Source organism: Clytia hemisphaerica, unplaced genomic scaffold, assembly GCF_902728285.1.
Source record: "Clytia hemisphaerica strain Z4C2 unplaced genomic scaffold, Clytia hemisphaerica genome assembly, whole genome shotgun sequence".
In the NCBI taxonomy this organism is placed as follows: Eukaryota; Metazoa; Cnidaria; class Hydrozoa; order Leptothecata; family Clytiidae; genus Clytia; species Clytia hemisphaerica.
Window position 1 is genome coordinate 551,041 of NW_027104471.1, and position 25,472 is coordinate 576,512.

General features: G+C 34.7%; 2 protein-coding genes across 4 annotated transcripts; both read left to right on the forward strand.

Annotated features, from left to right (window-relative positions):
• Positions 1-84: 84 nt before the first annotated feature.
• Positions 85-24,202, forward strand: LOC136821203 (dedicator of cytokinesis protein 11-like). Of its 3 annotated transcripts, XM_067077435.1 has the most exons (39): positions 85-126; positions 529-763; positions 2,951-3,067; positions 6,415-6,504; positions 6,627-6,706; positions 8,292-8,370; positions 8,539-8,640; positions 9,232-9,303; positions 9,575-10,264; positions 10,457-10,662; positions 10,882-11,004; positions 11,169-11,245; positions 11,760-11,944; positions 12,113-12,271; positions 12,500-12,853; positions 13,025-13,230; positions 13,414-13,483; positions 13,638-13,823; positions 14,067-14,306; positions 14,598-14,762; positions 15,037-15,144; positions 15,394-15,730; positions 15,881-16,022; positions 16,120-16,170; positions 16,350-16,462; positions 16,594-16,721; positions 17,321-17,515; positions 17,709-17,753; positions 17,877-17,954; positions 18,159-18,266; positions 18,431-18,508; positions 18,666-18,803; positions 18,999-19,169; positions 19,530-19,652; positions 19,823-19,936; positions 20,043-20,180; positions 21,488-21,529; positions 21,884-22,052; positions 22,387-24,202. In XM_067077435.1, the coding sequence occupies exons 2-39, from the start codon at positions 611-613 to the stop codon at positions 22,620-22,622; spliced, it is 5,868 nt and encodes a 1,955-aa protein (XP_066933536.1). In that variant the 5' UTR covers positions 85-126; positions 529-610; the 3' UTR covers positions 22,623-24,202. The 3 variants fall into 3 exon arrangements, with proteins under 3 accessions (XP_066933536.1, XP_066933537.1, XP_066933538.1); XM_067077436.1 differs by lacking the exons at positions 85-126; positions 529-763 and adding an exon at positions 1,427-1,668; XM_067077437.1 differs by lacking the exons at positions 85-126; positions 529-763; positions 2,951-3,067; ... (1 more) ...; positions 6,627-6,706; positions 8,292-8,370 and adding an exon at positions 8,884-8,907 and having other exon boundaries at positions 8,542-8,640.
• Positions 22,975-25,320, forward strand: LOC136821216 (uncharacterized). The gene has a single exon (XM_067077449.1). The coding sequence runs from the start codon at positions 22,975-22,977 to the stop codon at positions 25,318-25,320; it is 2,346 nt and encodes a 781-aa protein (XP_066933550.1).
• The last annotated feature ends 152 nt before the right edge of the window (positions 25,321-25,472 follow it).

Sequence of the window (25,472 nt, forward strand, 5' to 3'; positions counted from 1 at the left end):
GCGATGAAGTGTTTTGTTTATATAATCTCCTCCACAGATACTATAAATATTTCTTTATGGAGTTGTGGGATGGAGGTCGAAAATGGAAAATGAACAGAAAAGTGTCAGAGAATAAATATATCTCAGGTTAGTGACAATTTCTCTTTTTTACAAATCTAGGATTAATTAAGTTATTTTAGTTTCTCTTTTGTATACATATGTCTTAAAAATCAAGTTTTTCTCCTTCTTTACTATAGAACTCTTTTCTGCTTTGGACTTGTGATTTGTAAAAAATTATAAAATCAAATTTCTGTGCCTCTGTGATGTGTACATTTGCCATTCTAATTTAGTTTGTTTATGCTTCATGTTTCTGTGTTGATAAGGATGTTGGAGCAATACCTAGCAAGAAGATTGGATTTTGAATGAGAAATGTAGTCAAATGCCATTAGGAGATGCCATTATTTTATTGTTGTAGTTTTTATTCTCCAGTTTTTTCTGTCTTGTATTTATATTTTTTATTTTGCTGGATGCTTGCCTTCTATTTTCTAGGATGTGAAAATACAATAACAGATGAAATTAAAGTTAAAGTTAAGCTCTAAGATATAAAGCACATGAAAAGATTGCGATTCAAATGATGAAATCATCAAGTAGCAAATTGAAAACACTTGGATCCGTAGAAAATGAGCAGCTACCTCCATCTAGGCCTATGTCCAGTAATGATGTCATTGTCATCCGAGAAGACTCTCAACATGAGAAAAGGGTCAATTTAGACCAACAAATAAAGGTAAACAAAAGGCTTCATTATAAGTCCATTTTAGGGGAGTAACAGCAAAGCAGTGTGGTAAGACCTCTTGCTAAAGAAAGAAATTCTCAAAAAAATTAACTAATAAATAGTTTTATCCTATGGGTGAGAAGCTAAAAGATTTATGCAATTAAAAGAACAAGTTGTATTTATAAACCTAATTGAGTGGTTGAATGATCACAATATTTTCTTCCTTGTTTGAAAAATATTTTGTAGAAAAAACCATATCATGGCATTTTCATTCTATTCACACTCAAAAACTAGATTAACTACAACGTTAACTATTAGAAATATAGGAATAGCCAAAGCAAAAGGGATTGTAAGAATGAAGAAAAATGGGAGGAATCATGAAAGTCACATATTTTAAAGCCTGCAACAGGTAAATGCAAGACTTTACACAATGAGGATATGTATAAAAACTTGCTAATCTGTCTATATCTTCTGTAGACATCCACAATTTAATAGATTCTTTTATTTTGATTGATGGGCATTCACTTTTATTTCTCTTTAATTATGATGACCTCTAATTATTGTCCTATTATTTGAATTGCTTTCTTCCATAAAAGCTTATCTGTAAATGGATTTCATAATGACTGATTAATTGATTGAAATCTTGCTGTGTGTAGCTTTCACTCCACTTTTATTACATTTAAAAAAAGTAGTTTGTTCATGTAACTACTGAGTGATACACTTCAAAATACTTTCGTTTTGACTTAGTAATATGCTTGATGAAAAAATATACATCTTTGTTTGAGTAGTATAAAAAGAGCAGACTTATTTTAATCATGTTGAAAAAGCATATACTTGCACAGCCAGAAAATAGTGGGGACGCGACTGTTTTCCTTTCAAAATTCGAGCAAACAAGATATAGTATAAAACGGCACAAGGTAACATACAACAAGTCTTTTACAATTTATTTTCTAATGTTAATGATAAGGGGTGTTCTGTATTTGAAAAATGTGTTTTGTTTGTAATGAGATTTTTATGTCTATTAGAGATTAACAACATCAGATAAGAAATCTTAAATCCCTGGTTTTGGTGAAGGGAACTTTTGGAATAAAAAAGAGATCTATCATGGTTGAGGTGAACTGATATTTTTGTATATTTTGGTTGATTTGTGGCAAATTAATCTCGTGCCCATATTAAAAAAAATTCTTAGCTGTTTTTAACTTTTAAAGCTATCTATGATTAAGATCTGTAAAACATTTCTTGAAAATTTGTCATTCTACATATTGTGAAAAAACGAATTGAAACCAGTAAAATTAGTTGAATCATTTGCTAGACACTCTCGCAAAACAACTCAATAAGTTGGGTCTACTCTTCAGTGAAACACTTTTTCTTCCAATTGCTACCTTAATTCAAAAGGGGCCTAAGTCCATCTTTATGAAATTTGAGATCTTTAGTTTTTTCAATCTCTGGCTCATTTGCTCTCTTTTGATGTTCATTAGACAAGTATTTTTTAAAGTTAAAAAGGCTCAAAACTTCAAACCGAAGCTCTGATAAAAATGATGTTTGATTCAAAAGAGGTCTAAATCCATCAACTTTACACAATAAAAGGGCCTAAGTTCATCATCTTTTTACAATAAAGGGCCTAAGTCCACCAAAATAAATTTGTTAAATTTTAAAGAAGGCCTAAGTCCAAATTAACCCTAACACATTTTTCAAAATTCATGTTTAATTTAAAAAAATGGTCCAATCTGCAAGATTTACTAAATTGCATCTGTTACGTACAAAAATATCTACTTTCCAAAAGAATGTCTTTTTATTGAAAAAACAAGTTGAATCTATGGCTTTCACAAAACATTTACTTCAATCTTTACCATCAAAAATGGTTTCCAAATAAAGGAAAAACTTTAATTGCTATTTTCTCAAAATGAGCAAAATGGACTTAGGCCCCTTTTGAAATAAGGTAGCAAAATAATCATAAGACAGGAAGGTTCTTTTAAGCAAACAATATTGTATAAGTATAAGTATAGTTGTTGGTATATTGATCATTTCAAACTGCAATTTGTCCTGAGCTGCTATAAAAATAAACTCTGTGTCTCGACAAGTTAGTGATAAAGCAAATACAAAAGAGTTGTAAAGACATCAACAGTTTTTTTTACATCAAATTATTTTCATTGCAAAATTTTTAATGTGAGTACAAAAATGCGTTTACCTTTCAAACAGGATTTGGTCACTGGTGTTCACCCTATTGATTATGAAAAAGAATTGGAGGACAGGAGGACTGAAATTAAGAGGGATCGACACAATGATTTATTGCTCTTCCCTGACGATGACATTTCTGTGAGTAATTTCAAATTTTTCCTTTTTCAAATATTTTCACAGTTTCTTCACAGGCCCATCATAAATAATTGATGGAGAAATTTTAAAGTGTTGCTTTTTTAACACACACCCACCTTATTGTAAACATATGGGGTCCTGTTTTAGAATATTATGAATTTTGATTTTCTTTTTCCTCTTCATTTATGAAAAATTAATAATTTATAATGAATTTGGGTCCTTTATAGAATAAGTACCATGAATTTATGTTTTATTAAAAGATTTTTCATCAAGAAAGAGTTTTGATATGAATCTTACTTAAGCTACTTGACCCTTATAAATCCCATTAAAACAGCTTAATTTTGATTTATATAATATATCTGCTAGAGTATAATCAATCCTGGATCCTCCTTTTAAGGAAACAAATGAATTCAGATGGAAGTTAAAAAAAAAATAATTTCTGCATGGCCTTTTTACCTATATATGCATTTAACAGTATTGGTACAAAACTTAGAGATCTCTATGATATAATTTGGTGTGCCTTACAACCACAATCTTTCTGTCCTCCTTGAATTTGAAGAGCTTTCAATGTTTTTTCATGTCCATGGAAAGCCATTTGAATTGTTTCATTGCCTGGGAAAACACTAGCTTCCATATTGGGTTTATCTTTAAATTTTAAAAAATTGTCATACCGGGTGGTCCAAAAAAAGTTTTCATATAATTTCAAATTTTGACGTAGAGCGCTCTAATTGTGCTATTGACTTTTGTATGGGTAAACTTTAACTTATTTCAGGGCACTCCTGAAATTGTTAATGTTAGAAACTAATATTTTGTAAAGTTATGAGGTTTTCTAAAAAAGAGGTCAAAATTGACTTATTCAAAAATTGACGTCGGAAGATTCACAAAATTATCAACCTGTTTAGCTTGCGTTCTTTTCACTTTGTCTTCTGAAGACATTACAATTACAATGAAATGTCCTCAAAATGGAAACATTAAGTGACTGCACTGTTACAACCAGAGGTAACGAACTTTGCTGCAGCCGGCAGATCAAACCGAACAAAAAGAAGAGAGTGAATGCTAACTGACATCATGGTTTTCAGCAGATGACATAGCAGCATTCATTAAAAACAATATCAAAAAAAGGGCTGGACGGTCTATAGGATAGGTAAGGAGCATCCAACAGAAACATGGGTCTTTAGGTTTGTCCAGAAGCTTGTCAAAAAGTTTCAAGAAACTGGTACAACGAACTGAAACAAACAAAAGGACCGATTACTTTTACAACAGAAGAAGATAGTGATCTTGTGGAGGAGATGATGTGTCCCAAGGAAGAAGCCCCAGGAACATCACATAGAAGCCCCCAAGAAATTGCCTCCTTGATTGGGATAAGAAGGAACTCTGTTAAACGTTTTGTAAAATGAAGAGGATACAAAGAGTTCAAACAAATGAAAACGCCTAGTTTGAGTGAAGTCACGTCAGTGAAGAACAGAACGTGCTGGGAGACTTGCAGTCTGGTTTGAATGAAAGGAATCCACGACCCATTGAAAAGTGCGCTTTTAAAAAGATGAAAAAGATTTCTCGCTAGAGGTCCCTCTCCATCATCCGAATGATTGGGTACATAATGACGGCTAAATATCGATAATTTTACCTTAAAAGAGAAATGATTGAAAGTTGGTTCAAATCTCGAGTTTTAATCCCAAAGGCTCTAAAAGATTTCCTTCCACGCGAGTGAAAACTGTCATTTAGACATTAGTATTGATTGTGATACCATGGAGAAATCTGTTGTAAAGAAAATGTTTTATAACGTAAACTTTATCAATGTTTTTGAATGATTGTACGAACCACAAGTTCACGAACAAGAAAGAATTCTAATTGACGTCAGTTTTGAACAAGTCAATTTTGACCTCGTTTTTAGAAAAGCTCATAACAACGTAGTGGTCTAAAGAAACGACTATTCTTTTTTAGAATCAACCTTACAATCTAGTTTTTATATTTATAAAAACTAGATTGCTGACGTGTGGAAAGGAATGTCGGCGTGACTGATCCTTTTGTTTCGATAATAACATCAAAGCGGGAACTAATTTTCTTCTCGTTTCTTTCTTTCCTTTTTCTTTCTCATAACTTCAAGCTTTCCCTCAAACTATCCCAATCGTGGTTAGCTCAAATGGTTAGAGCGTTTGTCTCATAAGCATGGGTTTCCGAGTTCGATCCCTCTGGGTGTCAAATTTTCCAATTCTTTATTTTGTTTTCGTGCTCATCACTTTAATTTTGAATCACATTTCATGGGAGTGAAGAGATATCGACGCGTTAGGTAATGTTAATTGCTATTAGTAATTACGCGTTCAATTCGAATCTATGATCTGTTCCCTCTTAGTGAGGAGTTTGATACCCTTATAACAACCGTATTTTATAAGCACTGAATACTGAAATTCAAATGACGACCACGCAAGAAAGATAAGCAAACGATTAGATCAAGTGTCAAACATTTTGACCCGGAAATCAATTATCATGCTCGCTCACTCGCTGGCTCAAAGTGAAAGTGAAAGTGAAAGTAGTAAAACTGAAACTGAAACTGTCAGTCACCAAACGCAGGCGCAAACGCCTATACCCGTTCTTCTATATCTCAGCCTTGAATAATCGCTTGTGGTAAAAAAAAGATTGAAGAAAAAAAAACTTAAAAAAGTTCTTATTAAGTGATGCTATCGTAGCTTATCTAAAGCTTACACAGAGAGGTAATATATGATAGTTACTTGTTTGATTGACCTTCATTTTAATAGAAAGAGAATTAAAATAAGAAATTTGAAGAATTGAAAAATTTGACACCCAGAGGGATCGAACTCGGAAAGCCATACTTATGAGACAGATGCTCTAACCACTTGAGCTAACCACTCTTGGAAGAGCCTGAGGGAAAGCTTGAAGTTATGAGAAAGAAAAAGGAAAGAAAGAAACGAGAAGAAAATTAGTTCCCGCTTTGATGTTATTATCGAAACAAAAGGATCATTCACGCCGACATTCCTTTTCACACGTCAGCAATCTAGTTTTTATAAATATAAAAACTAGATTGTAAGGTTGATTCTAAAAAAGAATAATCGTTTCTTTAGACCACTACGTTTAACTTGTTTCAAACATCGAGATTTTCAGGAGTGCTCTGAATTATATCGAAGTTTAGCCAGACAAAACTTGAAGTTGATAGCACAACTAGATCAGTCTACGTCAAAATTTGGAACTTATGGAAACTTTTTTTGGACCACCCAGTAGATCTTATAGTGAATCTTTATCCCCTTAGCCTTACTCTCATTGAACAAACATCCCCTAAATTTTGTTTGTTTTAGGTTTTGTTTTGAGTAATTTTATCTCTAACTTTCTTGTTCTAGTTATTCAAACGGGGTAGAGAGCTTAAAACAGAATACTCCACTGTTCCACCCCAAGCCTTTAAAGATGCATCCAATTTGTTGGTCAGAGAGGTAAGTGAATTAGTTCTAAAGGATGAACTTTTTAGATCATATTTCTTGAGTTTGAGGTTGAAAACATTTATAGTCGTTTATTAAATTTCAGTTTTTTTTCAAAAGTTTTTTCTCTTTTTTAGTGTCTAAATGTTTACACTTGTGACCACTTTGTTCTTGAAAGAAACTACAAAAAACACACTTCACATGACTGGGCTCAGCGGTAAGTCCATCTTATAAGGAAGGATGTTGCAACATTTTTACAAAGTTTTTTAGATTTTGCACAATTTGATATATTTGCCTTTATAAGGGAATATCTGGAATTACAGTTAGAGGGATTTAAAGATTCATCCTTTAAGGCTATCTTATCTCCTTGATCCTTCTCTTTAATTGGTGGGCATTAAGCGGAGGACATTAACACAAATTGAACACAAACCTTGTGCATTGTAGCCAAGTCCTCTACCTTTGCATTACCTTCGTTTCGTCGTTTTTTTACCCAATCACCTTTATTGCCAACTCTATTTTTTTGTTAAGATGTACAGTAGAATTTCATTTTATGTACTAGTTATCGCACGACTTCGAGTGTAATACGAGAAATATTTTACGAGTTCCGAGATTTTTCCGTAATATTTCGGTAAAATCTCGGAACGAGTAAATTATCAAGTATTGCACGAGAAGTCATGTGATAACTAATTTATTGTCGACTAAAAAAAAATTTCCTCTTTTTGTTTTAAAACTTACTTCCACCTTCTTCTGCTTCTGTGTAGTTTCGAATGTTTTTATTCGAAAATCTAATTCGAACGTTAGATTCAAACAATAAAACATTCAATAACTTCCCGCCGAAAATATTCACACTAAAACAAAATAGAGAAGCATTTTTCGATCATTTTCGATCCAGAAGTTTTGTTTTGAAGAGTTGCAGATTTTTCAGAGATATATTTGAAAGTTTCTAGATTGATAATTCAAAATGCAGATGATGTACAGTATGGTTTCGATAGAGAAATCATCCTCCATCATTGGATTAATCAGATTGATAACATTCAGTCTTTTTCTATGTTTTTGTCTCGATGACATGGCCATGGGAAAGAATAGCAGAGGAAAGGAGTCCCACAATGGAAATGTATGCTTGTAATAATGGTTAAAGAACAACATTTTTTCAACAGCAAAACAATTTGGATACTTTCTTGATTATCGTCAAGCTCTAAATGTTTCGAATTTTAGAAGAAAGATGTAATGATTGTTGAGTTGAAAAGTCAAGGACGTACGTTAATGTCGAGAACGAGAATTAGGAGAGAACTTTCATAAAAATCACTCGTCATTTGGTTTAATACAAGACACTTTCCTTGTTATTGTTATGAGAAATTTTATTGGCAAATATTCAAGAATCTCAAGTTTTTTTGTATGCATTGATAAAAAACTTTGGTTATCACACGGACAAATTTGCCAAAAGTTGAAAATATTTGGGTGGTGTCAAGTAGTTTTATAATAAATTCTTAGTTCATCAGATTTGATTTTAGTGCTTTTAATCTGAACATATTTTTGTTGCGTTTTCCCCTTTGATTCCGAAGTCAGTTTCTCCGAAAGTCAGTTCTTTTCGGCTGTTTTGTTTTGATTTTTCTGCCGCCGCTTACCCAGTCCCCCAAAAGTCAACGCGGTCATATTTCCAATCTAAAGAAATATGAAATATCGCAAATATCTCGACCAATCAAAACGCTGATATTTTTTTGGGTCGGCAATAATTGAATTTATCATCAACTATTGCCTGTATCTCATTTCATTTCTTAAAACATTCCTATTTTTTCTTTTAGTAATGTTCAATCTATCAAAATTCTCCAGAAACCTCTCTATGAGGTTGATGTTGAACTGGATGAAATTGATGGCATGCAGGTAATTGACCAGTTTCATTGATCTTTTGTTGATCTCCTTTTAAAGCATTTGATTATAAGCAAGTAATGTAGTAGCTTTTGCAATAACGGAATAAGGACCATGAGATTATATTATATTTTTGTCAAAATCCCATCTATTTTAAATAGCCAAATCCTTTTTTTATCGCAGGAAACAATGCTTGCACCAACAAGAGAAAATGGAATATATAAAGAAGGCTATTTGACAAAATCACCTTTTCACTCTGACAATAATCCTGTTTATGGGACAAAAGTATGTTCTTTTTTACAAATTACTAAATTTCTTCTAAATGGTCTCTCTTCTAATTTTGCCCATTTTCAATTAGATAGGGGCAATTACCCTTAACATAGACAATTAATTTCTAACTCTGTGCAGCTGCATTGCTTTGCATTATCAGTTCTCTTGAGCTGATAAAAAAGTAATGCCTAACTTACTAACACTAAACCAGCTAACAAAAGCATCTTAATAACGCTTGTTTACTTCTATCAATTCTAGGAGGTCGAGTCAGCATTGTTGCAGGTATTTTTACAAGCAGTATTTATCTTGCGCACATTCTTATACACGCTAATCAACAACTAAATCACTTGCACATCTTTTGCTTTTAATAATGTTTTTTGAATTGTTTTAATAATCATTAATTTTCTAAATATTAAAAATATCCTAAACTTAACAGGATAACTTTTACTTTTTGACCTGTAAAATTCATAACATTTTTAATGACTTTCAAAATAAACTTCTTAATCTCATGGGATCATGAGCTTGATAAATCTTTAAAGATAAAACATTATAAATTATGAAATTTCTAGAATTTTTTAACCTTTTGTAATTCGATCATACTTTTAGACCTACAAAAGACGTTGGTTTACATTGAAACAAACATCTAATGATGGATCTTATGTCCTGGAATATAGAAAGGTGGGTTTATGGTCTACAGTGAAAGAGAGACCTTTTTTGACCTTGTCAATGCCTTTTCGCACTGATCTTGTAAATGAAGAACTTTAAATTTCATTATATACCAAAAGGCCATATTCCAAGCAAATGTTAACTCTTGTTAAAGATGTCCAAATAAGCACATGCACATGTCATGTGCACTCCTAAATGGTTGTATCCAGTCAAAAATAGCATGACATAACTACCACTTCCCCTGCCTGGAAAGGTTGTCTTGATATCTAAATTTTGATTTTAGGAAGAAGGAAGTGCTTTTGCAAAAGGAACCCTTTACCTTGACTCCTGTACTCAAATTCGAAAAGGTGTTAAAGGACGCATGTATGGATTTGAATTACATATTCAAGATAAAATCTATGGTTTAGCTGCAGACAGCAGCAATGAAATGGACACTTGGATAAAAGCCCTGTGTAAAGGGACTGGTATAGAAATTGAACAAGAGAAACCACTACGTAGTTTATTTGGTAAAGGTACACATGCTAAACACAAAAATTTACGTGAAAGTTTAAAAAATAGTAATCATCCTTTATTACAAGAATATGCCAAAGAAACTGATGCTGGTAATGCCAAGATGCGACAATCTAACAGACTACCTATTTTTGGTGTTTATCCAGAACTTTTCAGTCAAACTTATGGTGTCCTTGATACACAGGACAATACAGTTGAACCTTTCAAAGATGGCAAGAGTACAAAATTTGTTTTCTATGCACACAGTTTGAAATTTAAATTGAACAATGGAGATCAGAATTGTGAACCTTTCTTTTTGACGGTTGCTTTATATGATGTCAAAAACAATATGAAAATTTCAGAGGACTTTTGTTTTGATTTAAATGATGATTCAATGAAAGAGATCTATTCTAATCCAACCAAAGATGAAAATGATGTAGGGGGAGAAAAGAAGAAAGAGAAGGTTTATCATTGTCCAAAACAGGTTTGTAGTATTCGATCACTGTGTGTTGATGCTTAACAATGCAAAATCCTTTCATTCATTTTAAGTATTGTATATTTTGTCTTCGTTTTATTCACTCCCACAGGACTGGGTCACTTATGCCTTATAACTTTTAACTGACATCATCAATCTTTTTTCTTAAACTACTTAACCCAACAGCAATATTCATTTCAGTGTGTCTTCTCGGTGGAAACAGCTCACCAGGAGATCTTCCTTGTTTTGCGCATCAACAAAGTACTCCAAGGGGGAATAACTGCATGTGCAGAGCCATACATCAAAGGGTCTGATAACGTTAAAGCTGCACAGAAAGTTTCTAAACAAGTTCAACTTGCTGGTAAAAGGCTTGGGAAATTGAGAATGCCCTTTGGCTGGTGTGCAAAGTAAGTTGATTTCAAATAGTAGTTACTATGTAGCAAATCTCCAGGTTATTTGAGTTACAAACATTCCTTCTTGAATAATTGCTTTCAATTTAAATCTAATGGTCTTTATAGTTCACAAGCATTGAAAACTGAATGATACTATTTAACAAGGATCAAAAATCTCATCTTATGTATTTTCTATATGATAGTTTATTTAACAAAACCTTTTTATTTCCATAGAAATGTTTTCAAGAACGAAGTTGGAGATTTGGATTTAGAAAGCGGTTTTGGTAGTATTTACAAACAAGAAAGTTCAAGACTGACTGATGATGAATTACTTCGAATGCTACAAGACCTTAAAAAGTAATGCAAAAAATTTCACCCTCTACTGGTCATTTCCCAACTGAGTAGATTGAAACAATGCAATTTCTCAATTTTCACAGTTGTTTTGGTTGAAAAACTGGTAATAAATGAATTTAAATAATGATGAACTTGCAAACACTGCAAACTTGTTTTTATCTTTACAGCGAATACAAGATCAACAGGACTGTAATACCAGGATCATTTCAATCAAAGTTGTCACCTATCACCAGCAATTTTCCAAGTAAATTTTATTTTTGATTAAAAACAGGTTTCTTAATCTTCATGTGACGTCAATTAAATCAAAAAAAAAAAAAAAAAAAAAAAAAATTAAATCAAATTTCAGAGAATAGACAAGTTGCCCCCTGGTTTGATATGGGGAGGGTGTACTACCCTTGTTTATCGACAGGGTGTGCTTCTGAAAAGTGTTCTCAACATGAGACTTTCTTTTCAATTTTTCCTGAAAAAAGGTATCTTACGAAGGGCTGAGGTGAAAAACTACTCTGGTTTTTCGCCTTTTTTGGCATTTTTTAAAATTGACATTTTAGGTTTTTGAACATAACTTTTGAGCCAGAAGAAAAATTAAAAAGTAATACACCAAATTTTAAGTTAGGCTTTCCTCGGAATGATTCCGAAAAAATCTTTGAAAAATCTCTTTTCTACTGCCGGCAATATCAAATTAAAGAGGGTAATTTATTTGTGGCACACCCGGTAGTAACTTTACTTTTTCAAACTTTTGATTTTTTATCTCCATTCAGATTGTTATTCGCCATCATTGATCCCATTGAAGCCCTTCTCCAGATCAGAAGATGTAGAAGCTAGTGTAGAAGTTCAGTCATTTTGTCCAATGAAAACGGAGATTGCTGTCCCCTTCAATGAATATGTCAACAATTTTTACATCTATCCAATATCCCTGAATTATAGCTCACAAAAAGCATTGAAGGTATACAAGTTTTCCCGTTCAAAACAGAACTTGCTGAAATTCCAAATTTTGAGCAGATGATCTCTATATTTCAAAAATGAATTCTCATTTCCGATGACCATTTCATAGATTTATTTTTTTCCCATATTGGTGATTTCCATTCATTGATCGAATTTTTTTCATTTTTAGGCACGGAACATTTCATGCACAATCCAATTCAAAGATTTAGACGACCTGTCAGCTAAACCATTGAAATGTTTGTATCAAAGAAATGGAGTGTGCACTTTCACACATCAAATTGTTTGTCCTGTGCTCCATCATAACACAACGCCAGCTTTCTTCGAAGAGGTTTGTTTACTGAAAGAAGTACTACTGTTAATGGACAAGAACTGGTCAACACCCTGAACCCATTTAATTTATAATATACTAACTAATCTACGACCAAAAAACTCTTTTTGAGATGGTTTACTCAACGCTTCATAAATCTATGCTTGTTAGCTTAGTTGAAAAGAAGAAAATTCATTTCCTACCCATATTGATGAAATCAAAAGTTAGTTAACTATCCTATCTTTTTAGATCAAGATTCTTTTGCCACCGCAACTGGAGAAGAAACATCACGTCTTGTTTACTTTCCATCACGTCTCTGTCGAACAGCCCAAAGAATCGAAAGAAAAGAAGAAGGACGTCATGACGCCTGTCGGATATTCGTGGATGGCCGTCCTCGATCAACATGTCATTCGTGGCGACGAGAATTCACTTCCGGTTGCTTTGTATCTGCCAGAGAGTTACATGTATTCTGATACTGTCAATGAAGGGCTGAATGGTAACATGGGTGGCAAAACTAACGGGCCAGATATCAAATGGGCGGACGGGAAAGGTCAAAAGATCTTCAAAGTCAATGCGAAACTTATCTCTACTATTTACTCGCAGGTTCGTGTTTTACAATCGAAAAACTCTTTCAATCTTTACACTGCTTTTGATAATGAGCCCAGATAGATACTGACAAAAATTATTATTCTGAACAAAGAGTAATCATCCCTAAATGTTTTAATATTTACCATTTCTGTCAAATCAACCAAGATTAAAATATTTCTCTGTTAGGATTCACACATCAATAATTTGTTCTCACATTGGGCTTTATGTGGTGATGGCCGACCTTCGGCTGACGTAGAAATGTCTCGTTTGTTGAAATTGATGCACGCTGTAGATGTGGAGCTGGTCATCAAGTTTCTTCCGGTCGTTCTCAACATGTTGTTTCATGTTTTGATACAAACCAACAACGAGGATGTGGCTGTCAATGTCGTCAGGTATACCACAACACTGCTTTCTATTTTATCTACATTGGAACAAGTGGTTTCATATCTTTTAGTTTTTTATTTGCTCTATTTGATATTACATACAGTATGCTGATGATTTTTCACTACGAAACTCTCCTCTCATTTTAAATCCCTTAAGAGATTCTCTTCAAATCTTTTTTCTTTGCTTTTCAGTTTATTGATACGTATAACGAGCATGATGCACACTGCCAACAAAAATCATTTCCTCAAATCCTATGTCGAGGTAACTACATTGTCATGTCAGTTTCATAATCGTGTGTCCCTACTTTTCCGATTGATTTTTTGTGTCTTGTTCATAACTGCAATTTAGATTTTGCAAATTCTAACTACAACCATAACTACAATCTTTCCTGCTATTTATTTTCCTATTTACTTAGTATACGTTTCAAATGGAAAGCATCAAGAACAAAACAGTTCACGAAGAACTGGCCAAGAATTTGATCTTCTATTTGCGTCTTGGTGCAGATCCTACCATGATCGCCAACATCTTGCAACATTCATGGTTCTTCTTTGATGTCATGGTCAAAAGCATGGCCCACTCTCACATGGGTAGGGCTAAGAAGGTATAATTTTGAAATTCTTTATAATATTATGTTTTGAAATAGTGACAAATAAAAATCCGAAGAGGATTCCTTCTCCGGATTTTTCTTCATACATGCCTTAAAATTTAGTAGCATAGATAAATACCTCCACCACCATCCATGGTGAATCACCATGGTGATCAAGGCATTTACCTACGTTACTAAATCTTAAGGCATACATGAAGCAGATACCCTTTCTAAACATATCTTCCACTTTTTATCTAGAATGCATTCGAATCTCGCAAAGGAAGATTTAATAACGATTACACGAAGACGTTGGAAAATTTGTTCAAAGTTTTTATCGACCAGCTGGTCAACCGTGCCAAAGAGAAAGCTACAGTTGTCAAAGAAGCCAACGTCAACCTGGGCAAATTCATCCGTGATTGTTTGACACACATGGACCGTGGTTTCGTGTTCGAGATTGTCAATTATCTGAAAGATCAGTACAACCCACCAGATACTCAAGTAAGTTATAAAGGAGACAGGTTGAAACCAGATTTGCGGAATCCACACCTTTGACTTTTTGCTGTAATTAAGAGTGAAAAAAATGGTGCTTCGAGTTTTTAGTCGTGGTATGAAACTTATTTAAATCGGTTGATTAATCGATTGATTTGTTTTTATTCGCTCACCCACTTCACAAACACTCTGTAAAGGAACATAAACCTCATAATGAAGACTGATAATGACGTTTATATATTTTTGGCTTTGTCAGTCGAGAGCGTGTAGCTTTATTCTACCATAAAACCTATCTTTCAGATGTTTGAGTTGAAGTTCGAGCTGTTACGTTGCATCAGTGAACACGAACATTTCGTACCCTTGAATTTTCCATTCGACATACGCAAGAAAGGAGATGTTCATGAAAGCACATTGAATGATTATTATTGCAAACGCCATTTCTTGGTCGGTGTCCTACTTAGAGAGGTGAGTGATTTTTTTTGGTTTCATTTACTTCAGGTTTATTTTTGCACAGAGTTTTTAAAGCCCTCTGTAACTTCCAACTCTTGTTCTAAAAATCAATTGAGCTCAAATATCATCACATTTTTCAAAGCAGAATTCAATTCAATGATAGCATATGGTTTCATCTTGTTTTTCTGACCATTTTTGTTTCATCTTCAAAAGCTTAAAAAACGGTATTATGAATATAGTCTTGAATTCTCAGCACTCCATTCCATCTTGTCCTTCTGTTTTATTTCAGTTTTCAAATGCATTGTACCAGCCGAAAGCTATCCGCAAGTATGCCTTGCGCGTGTTGAGAAACTTGTTGGCCAAACATGAGTTCGATGAACGATATATTGGAAACGTGGTGAGTAAACACTCCTCTTTCATACATATTCAACACTCTCCTTCGAAAATGCTTAGCTGGAGCTGTAAACCTGTTTTAACAAATACCTCAGTTGATACACTAACAAACTTTGTCATTCCATTAAGAACCATAACGAGTTATATTTAAAAAATTACACACCAATCTCTGAAGACTTTTGCACGGACTTTTCCACTGAATCTTTTACAAATTCTTGCTTGCATGAAATTCATCAGCCTCGTTTTCACACAGGAGAAACAATCGCGTATCGCTGGTCTTTATATCCCATACCTGACCATGATGTTAGAGCACTCGTTGCGTTTCCACAAAAACCTCGACCGACCAAAAATCGACGACAGTTTGCTCTCCATCCATCGAATTGCACCGACAACACCGTCACATGACGGGAACATGTCGCCGATCCTCATGAAAAGGAGTTCCACCGTCTCCAATACGTTTTCATCGGAGAGTCAGTCTATCATGTCGTTGACGGGGTCGGGAAAAGTTCCGCCCATTTTACCATTCGAAGATGACGAAGCAAGAGAGTTCTTGCTCTGTTTCTCATTCCTCTTGAAAAACCTTCACTCGTGTACGTACGCAGGTTTTTAATCTCTCATACTCTATTCTTATTAATATTTAAAGTATACGTCTTTTTTCGGTTTTCAGTTTCATAATTTAAGGATTAAAGCCACTCTCTTTGAATCCACAATCTTCTGACTTCGTTTGTTCCTTTTTACAGCAATCGTTGTGGACTGGTGGCGAGAGATCTTGACGACGCCCATCAAACGTCCTCACGTCAATGCGGCTACTTTTTATTATCGCCAATGTGAAAAACATTTCGCAAAGTTTTTGGCCATCATTGATTTCTTTGATCTCCTGGAGTAAGTGCTTCTAGGTATATTTTGCTGCTATCATAATTTCTGCACTGCTGAACTTGCTCTAATGTAAGTTTCTTTTGTACCATTCTTTTACCCTTAGACAATGTGTAAAACGCTTGAAGTACAACGGAAGTGCAAACTTGGAGAAAACGTAAGTCTCAGAAATTTGATGTAATTTCTGAACCTTTATGTGTTCTTTTGATCGAACCTACAACTGTAAGAAGGTCATTGGTTATTTCTTTAAAGTATTATCCTGATCCTGAAGTCAATAACAATCCATCTTTGCGAATGAAGCCACATTAGCTTCTATTTTCATTCTTTTCCATACAGAAATGTTACAGCAGAATCAACGAAACAGTTTTTCGAGAACAAATACGCCTCTTTGACTCGCCCATCACCTCGATTATCTGTTGGCAACTCGCACCGACGTCAACTAAGTAGCTGTGAGTATCTCTTTCTTCTTGCTGGTTGGTAAACCTAAGAAGTGTCTTGTATTCTAATTATACTTTGTTTTTGTAGTCCTAGCGTAAGTGTAATTTTTAAATAATTATCGAATACCATTTAATTTTTACAGCCAGCGCAAGTCAATTTTCCATTTCTGATTATGAGTTGGAGAAGAAATCATTGTTAGAAGCCAACTTGGCGAACGAAGTTGCAGTCACTGTACTCGATATGATTGAACTCTTCATAACTCATTTTAAGGTTTGCATTTTGAATAGATTCATAAACCTATTTTGACAAAATAGAGGTATAATAAAACATGAGTAATGGTCACGTGCAGATCGAACCTTTTTTCAATTAAACAGGTTTTCCGACTCTTTTGTAATGTGATTTCCTCTATCTCAGCTGGTACGTGCGTTTGTTCCAACCTTTATCTAATGTTCACAATGTCCATATACGTTGGCTCCAGCAAATTATCCCCTTCTTAACACCCCCGCCCAACCCTCGGAAATTTATGATGCCCATTGTTTTCATGACTCTTAGTTTCGAAATAATTTTTGACAAAAATGACAAAAATAGTATTACGATAAGATTGGCCTAATAATAAGAGTTGCGTTGTAAATTGATCAAATTTTCATTTTGAATATACAAAAGTACAGACAAATTACGCTTCATGTCGATCCCCAGCTGTCAAAAGGGATCCCCTTTCTTGCTGTGCCACTTCCTTGAAGAATACTCACAAACCGAAGTCTTAAGGTGCCATTCTATGTTTAGAAGGGGGGAGGTTACCAAACTATAGTTTTTGTTGCACACTTCGGAGATTTACAGTCTTGTTGCATTGTTGCATCCTTATCTTTCAGTTTCACTTGGAGCAAGACGATGGCGACAATGTGTTAATGAAGAAGTTATTTAACGTTTTGATGACGTTCTTACGGATCGGTCAATCAGAAGAAGTGATGAAATATGTATTCGCTTCACTTAGAAGTTTCATGCATAAATTCTCTTCTGTTCTCTTCCACGGATCAGCCAATGTCTGTGGAGTGCTTTGTTATGAGGTACGCTGCTTTTATTTTGTAGTTCTCTACCTCAGCTGAGATAAAATCTGTCTAATGTCTCTTTGTCCAAAAACTTGGCTTTGGTCTAGAGGTATTATTGCAGGTCGCACCTTCAGTTTTTGTAACTTGGTTGTAAAATGTAAAGTTACCAGTGATTGGTTGATTCACAGTTTCTATATTTCTTTTGTTTTAGATTTTACGACTTTGCAATTCCAAAATCGAAAGTGTTCGAACTCAGGTAAATGAATTTTTTATCAATTCTTTTTAAACTGTTTAATTCATTTGATTTTTGAAATATATTCCATGAAAATATATTCACACAACCTCTGATTTAACCATGTTTCCCTTCTTCTATTGACAGGCGTGCTGTTTCATGTACTTATTGATGCGAAGTAATTATGAGTTCAGTGGTAAAGGATGTGCAAGAGTTCATCATCAGGTAAAAATCGTCAAAATGCCAGTAGCAACTTTGAATTCGGTGGTAGTGAATGGAATGAAATTTAACTGTAGTTTTTTTTAATGGGAATGGATTTTAACTATTTCTTCACTGGTTAAGATTCAAATCAGCAATTTAAAAAAAAGACGAATAATTCTGACTTTACTAACATAATAATCTTTCATCTTTCATTTTTCTCTATTCCAGGTCATCGTAGCCGTTTCCAAACTGATAGCAGCTGGTATGAACAGACATTCCATGCTTCAATCACTCATTATCTTGAAAAACTATTCGGTTGATGACAAAGGAATGAAAGTAAGTCATTGTTCGGAAAAACCATTGAAAATGCGATGTAAATTCTATTCTCAACTGCGTACCTAACAAATTCATAGCTTTTCCTAGTTTAAGTCATTTTAAAAATCGCCTTGTGACAGTAATTATGACCAACTCTTATTAATCATTTTCATTCTTTGGAACAGAGCACAGAGTTTCCAGCAGAAGTTCGTGATTTGATCAAGAAAGTACACACTGTCTTATTGGCTACTGCTCAAATGAAGGTACACTCAAATTTTCTCGTTAGATATTGGTTCTTATGTTTATTGATACTCTTTGTTCCACCTACCATAAAACTCGAGGTTTAAGAAACAATAGCAGAATGAAGATATTCTCCCGTTTTAGATTCATCTTAGTAACCGGCCATATTTCTTTCCATAGGAACACGAAGATGATCATGAAGTCTTGGTTGACCTCCAATACAGCCTCGCAAAATCTTATTCCAGTACCCCAGAACTACGTCAAACGTGGCTACAAAGTATGGCTCTTATACACGAAAAACATGGAGACTACTCTGAGGTATGTGTGTGAAATGAAATGGAAATTGTAAGAAATCAAGTGTAAAAAGACATACTTCCCTGCCCTTCTCCGTCGGAAAAAGCTTCTCGGACAGTATTATGAGCAGAACTTTAAATGTAAAATAAATTATTTACAATTATCTAAAGGTAATTATGTTGTTGATATTAGCATCACTTTATAAATTTCTACTTGCAGTCAGCGATGTGTTACATTCATTCGGCAGCTTTAGTGGCGGAATATTTGAAGTCACGAGGCGAATATCCAGGCGGAAGTTCATTGTTTCGAAACATGTCATCGAATATTGTTCCTGATGAGAGTTTGACAGTCGATGATGGTGGAGATAATAGTGAGCTTATCTACAGAACTGTAAGTTTGTTGTTGACCTCTATTTGTTTCTGTTTCCAACCCATTTGCCCCGTACGCTGTCCTTTTTCACATTAAACAAAGGCAAAAATTTGTCTGTTCTACTTAAGCGTACGTGTAAAAGCATGCCCAGACTGGGATCTTTTTATAAACATTTGCATTCCCATAGCATACATCGTGTGTCAATTTAATAAAAGAATTTGAGTAGAAAATGGCTTTCCGACCCGTGAATCAACGGTTTAAATGGAATCATGAATCCTCAAATGAATCCTCGAGTATCCTCCCACCCGTTGGTCAACTCATTCAGAAAGGGTTAGTTATTCCCCTAGACTGTACCAAAGTTTGCATTTCTTTTTTCACCAGAAAAACTTGATAGATTTGCTTGAAGTGAGTGCTGATCGAATCAGGATGTCGGAACGTTATGAACTAATGGGTGAAATTTACAAGATCGCTATACCTCTTTACGAGTTGGAGCGCAATTTCCCGGTAAGTTGAAGATTTTATCAGCAAAATATCGGAGATGTCAAATTAGGCGGTGATCCGATGTACCTTCGTTTGTCAAACTTAAGATTGAGGGTTATTTTAGAACAAAACAAATTATATGGTCAAAATTTACACCATCAAAAGATTCAACATTTATCAATATTTCGTTATAGTTATTAGCGATTGCGTATGGTACATTGAAAGAATCTTATGAAAAGGTGGTTGCCGTCATGGAAACTGGAAAACGAATGTTGGGAAGATATTATCGTGTGGCTTTCTATGGAAGGGTAAGATAGGAAATGCTTTGAAAATAACTTTTATTTCTAGAGGTTATAACGTAAAGTATAATGTTGTAGTCTAAAAGAACTTTCTCTTTCTCTCTCTTTTCTTTAGGTTTTCAAAAGCAACGATGGTAAAGAGTTTATATACAAAGAACCCAAGTTGACTTCCCTACCTGAGATTTCACAACGTCTGAATGAAAAGTATGATCAAAAATACGGAAACGTCAAACTAATCATGGATTCTGCCAAGGTTGGTGATTTCTGTATTTCAGATGTCCACTAAAAATTTATCTCATCTCAATTTTCATCTCTCGTCATTTGCAATATGCAGCTAAAGCCGCTTATCCTGCTCATGGTCGTATCAAAAACTTTTCATTTTTGGACCTACCCCGGTGGGGTAGAGGTCCTATAAATTAACCGATGTCCGTCCGTTCGTTCGTTCGTTCGTCCGTCCGTCTGTTCGTTCGTCCGTCCGTCTGTTACCAGCTTTTCTCAGGATTGGCTCATTAGTTTTTTCTGATTTTTGGCACAATGATGCAAAATGGTAATGCCCAAAATGTGACGGAGCCCGATTTTCGAAAAAATATCATTTCCGGCCGAAAATGCCGGAAATATGCCGGAAAAACCGGTTTTTTGGCATTTTCTCGAGATTTCATCATTAGTTTTTTCAGATTTTTTGCACAAAGATGCGTATTAGCAATGCCTAAAACATGGCAGAGTCCGATTTTTGAGAAAAATTCTTTTTTCCGGCCGAAAATGCCGGAAATATGCCGGAAATCGCCGTTTTTGCAGATTTTCATCGGACTTTTTCCTTATATTTCGTTGTTTTTTCACACAAAAACATTATTAATAGCAATGTCCACGATCAAGCATGGTTCAATTGGTCGATAAAACTGATTTTTGAAGCCGGAACTTTCTAAAATCGCCGGAACAGCCGATTTTCTCTCCGGAAAAACGGTATTTCTTGAATTTCTCGAGCTGTACTTATATTTTTTTATGAAATTTTTGCACACTAAGTAAATGACAATACCTAAAAAGTGACGGAGCCCGATTTTTTCGAAACATTTTTTTCCGGGCCGAAAGTGCCGGAAATATGCCGGAAAAACTGGTTTTTTTGGCATTTTCCTCGGATTTTATCATTGTTTTTTCTGATTTTTTGCTCTAAGATGCGTATTAATATTGCCCAAAACATGGCTGAGTTCGATTTTTGAGAAATTTTTTTTTCCGGTTGAAAATGCCGGAAATCGCCGTTTTTGCAGATTTTCATTAGATTTTTTCCTTGTATTTCTATGTTTTTGACACAAAAACATTATCGATAACAATGCTCACCATCAAGCATGATTCAATTGTCAATAAAACTGATTTTTCCCTACAACCCTTCCCTCTCCCCTTATCAACAATCAATGATGAATTTATTGCGTTATGCATTTTCGCTAAACACTATGTTTTCTGACGGATTTTTTTTCATTTTTCTCCTTGCATTGCTATCTAACTTTCATCATCAGGTAGGTCCATTCAGCATCTAGCTTGTTTAGTTTTGTTTTCTCATTTTGACAGGTCAAACCAGAAGAATTGAATCCTGCTGTCAACTATATACAGGTACATCTTTCGTGCTCTCATCATCAAAAGAGATTCAAACTTTGATTTGGAGAGTTCTTCAAAAGAAACACTAACTTCAAATTCTGAAGTACACTGGGTTTTAGCAGTATTTACCATCACCTCACATTTAGGAGCTTTGTTTATCATAATTTGTTTATCACCTTGTTAACTTATACTCCAGAAAAAACTAAAAGATATCAGAGATTTAACAATGCTTTGATTCTTTTCAGAAGGTTTTCATCAAAGGTTTCTTGGTTTTTTTCATTCTTTACTGACATATTGTAATCAAAAGTTGCCCGTTCTCGCTAGCTACCTACATCACATGGTAAATGTTTTACTTTTACCTATTGCCAGGTGACATTTGTCGAGCCCTACTTTGATGAAGATGAGTTGAAACAAAGAGTGACGGCTTTCGAACGTGAAAATAACATTCGAAGGTTCGTGTTCGAAACACCTTTCACGTTGTCCGGTAAAGCACGTGGCTCACTGTCCGAACAACACAAACGGAAAACTATATTGACAAGTAAGTTTCATTTCTTTTGTCTTGGTGGTAGTCTTTTATATACTGTCAACGTATTATTTAAAAGTCTAGTATACTAAATGACTGAATTAAATAGATACCACGTCATAATATTTAAAATTGAAGACCATTCATTAATTTAGTTATAAACTTTCATAAGATTATTCCATTATCATATAATACCTTTAAAATATTGTATACTTTCGCACGTATTTTAAGCGACACTATTCTACTCACGGGGAAATATTGTACTTCAACCGTTATGATCACGTGTCGTGTCATCGAGTTATGTAGAGAAAGCAGCGGCACTTTAATTATTCTTTTGGATATTTTTCAGCATCGCACAGTTTCCCATACGTCAAAAAGAGGATTTTGGTCGTTCAACAAGAACAATACGAACTTTCACCGATCGAGGTAAAAGCTTTCTCTCAGCACTCTCTCATTTTGAGACTTGATAATGATCGAGGAGTAGATTTTTGGGGAATTTCATTTCATTTCAATCAGCATGTTTTTTTCCTAAAATTTTTTGGTCAAAAAGAGGAAAAGACTAATTTCTTCAATTTATCCTTGTGAATAATTGATGAAGTCACGTGACAATTAGTATATAAAGCATGTTTTTTGTTGTGAAGTTAGCGTTTTTATTTAGTTGAAATTTGAAGTTATATAAGAAAAAAACTTGTGAAATTTAATAGAAAAATACAGTCCTCTTTATTTGCTTGGAATCACATGGTCCTGACCGACCCGGATATTGGAATTGATTTGTTGTTGTTATGAGATTTGATTTATTGGAATTGATTTGATTTTTGATACGCGGTTCGGATATTGAAATTTTGATTTGATTTTGGATTTGTTACCGATCGCAGATATTTGAGATTTGATTTGATTGATTTTGATTACACGTGATTGTTGATTTGATTTTGAAAATATGGCTGACCTTGCCAAATTGAAGAAAAGCAGAAACGCTTACCGACTGAACGCTAGTAAATTGTTTGCCAAGTTCGACAACCCGAATTTTGATACGCTCACCGAAACACAACGGTACGATGTAATGGATGAACTGAATAGCAATATCATCACGATACAAAGTAAGCACGACACGATTAAGAAACTTGACGAGAAAATTTTGGAGCTCCTGTCTGACGACGAGGAAATGGCTGATGAACTGAATGCCAACACTGAATTTGAACTGAAAGTACAGAAGTACGTTTCAAAACTTAAACGATTAGAACGAAAACTTGAAGCACCTTACGCTAACGTAAACGTCACGCCGATCGCTACGGGTACAATCGCTGCCAGAGTACAACAACCGATCATCGAAAGAAAGAACGACGGTGTCCGCTTGCCGAAAATCGAAATCCCGAAATTCAAAGGAGACCCGTTAGAATGGAATTCGTTTAGAGACACGTTTACTGCGACCATCCACGAAAATTCGAAACTGTCTGACATTGAAAAATTCACGTATTTGCAAAGTTACGTTCGAGATGAAGCTCAGCAAGCAATTCAAGGACTTCCACTTAGTGGAGAAAATTATGATAAAGCCTGGCAACTCCTAACTGAACGTTATGGAAATTCGCAACTCATCCGTTCGAGTCTTATGAATAAACTGATTAAATTAGAAAAGCCAAGTAACGGCTCAGCTAAAGAACTTCGAAAATTGTATGACACAGTCGAAAGCAACGTCCGTGCGTTAAAATCAACCGGAATTGAGAAAGAAACTTTGGGTCCGATGTTGATACCTATTGTTTTAGAGAAATTACCAAATGTCGTTCGTTTACATCTCAGTAGAACTCTTGGAAGTAACACTTGGGACATAACTGAATTTTTGAAAGCTATTAATGAGGAAATTCTAGCAAGAGAAAACTTTGATTATTTGAAAGGTCCCGAAGCAGAAAATTCGAATTCGAAAAAACGCTCCTCGATGAACTTTGGAGGTGCACAACAAAGAAAAAAGTTTTGCAGATTTTGCCAATGCACAGATCATTACAGTGATCAATGTACTATTGTTACGACAAATAGTGCTCGCAGAGAAATTTTGAAGAAAAACCATTGTTGTTTTAATTGTTTGAAACCGGGACACTCGAAAAAGGAGTGTAAAACTACGATCAAATGCTACAAATGTGGGACCTCGGGGAATCACCCTACCGCTTTATGTCAACAAACAAACACAAAAGGAGAAAAAACTGACGAGAAAAGTGAGGAGAAAAATGATGAAACACTCTCCCTCACAGAATTACAAACTGCTGTTATTATTGAGAAAAGTCAAAATTTAGTTGATGATTCAGGAACTGTTTTATTGCAAACCGCCAACGGAATTGCAGAAAGTGATAATAAAGCTCGTGGAGTTCGTGTACTGTTTGACTCCGGTGCTCAGCAAACCTACATTACTGAGAAAGTTGTTAAAGATTTGAATTTATCGCCCATTCGCAAAGTAAACATGTGTGTAAAAACTTTTGGTTCGTCGAAAGAGAAAATTTCCTCCGTGAAAGAGTATGAATTGAGTTTGAAAGGAGATTCCACCGTCAAAATCAAAGCTTTTGCTGTACCAACAATCTGTGCCCCCGTCAGCGGACAAGATATAGGATCTGTTTTAGAGGAATTTCCGCATTTGAAGCAATATACCCTTGCTGAGAATGACAAAACTGTGGAGAAATCTATTGACGTATTGATAGGAGGAGATTATTATTGGGAGCTTATGACAGGTGATGTTAAGAAAGATAAAAGTGGATTGACTTTATTGAAATCGTTATTTGGGTACGTTTTGAGTGGCCCAATGAAATTTCCAGAAAGTAGTACCAATGTTGTGTCAACCCACGTTATGAAAATTGTCTGTGAAACTCGTGAAGATAAACTCCTGTCAGAGGAAGTGAAAAACTTTTGGGATTTAGAAACTATCGGTATCAAGGAGAATGAACGCTCCGTTTATGACAAGTTTAACGACGAGATCGATTTTGCTGAAGGAAGGTTTGTCGTAAAACTTCCGTTCAAAGATTCGCAATCTTCGCTACCCGACCATTATTTACTGAGCAAGAAACGCTTAGACTCGTTACACAATCGTATTGGAAAGAATCCAGAACTTTTTGAACAGTATAGTGCTGTTTTTGATGATCAATTGAGTAAAGGGGTGATCGAGCCCGTACCTGACGATGACCCAGGCGAGCCCGGCATGGTGACGTATCTACCACATCGAGAAGTGGTGAGACCTGACAAAATTACAACCAAAGTCAGGGTCGTGTTTGATGCAAGTGCTAAGTACACGCTTTTTTTTTTATAAGAATACACTTTATAAGAATGTCCATGATGAAAATGGCCAAAAAATTAAGAATATGGTAAGAATATCACCATCATGAAATTTAGCAACTGAACCTAAGAATGCCATTTTTAATGCATTTTAACCTGTAGATTGCCAATTTCGATCTTAACCTA

Coding starts and splice junctions, on each gene's coding strand:
- LOC136821203 (XM_067077435.1), top strand. CDS start 611: ATGATGAAATCATCAAGTAGCAAATTGAAAACACTTGGATCCGTAGAA. Junction 13,231..13,413: donor GTGGCTGTCAATGTCGTCAG/GTATACCACAAC, acceptor TTTGCTTTTCAG/TTTATTGATACGTATAACGA. Junction 18,267..18,430: donor TTGATGACAAAGGAATGAAA/GTAAGTCATTGT, acceptor TCTTTGGAACAG/AGCACAGAGTTTCCAGCAGA.
- LOC136821216 (XM_067077449.1), top strand. CDS start 22,975: ATGGCTGACCTTGCCAAATTGAAGAAAAGCAGAAACGCTTACCGACTG.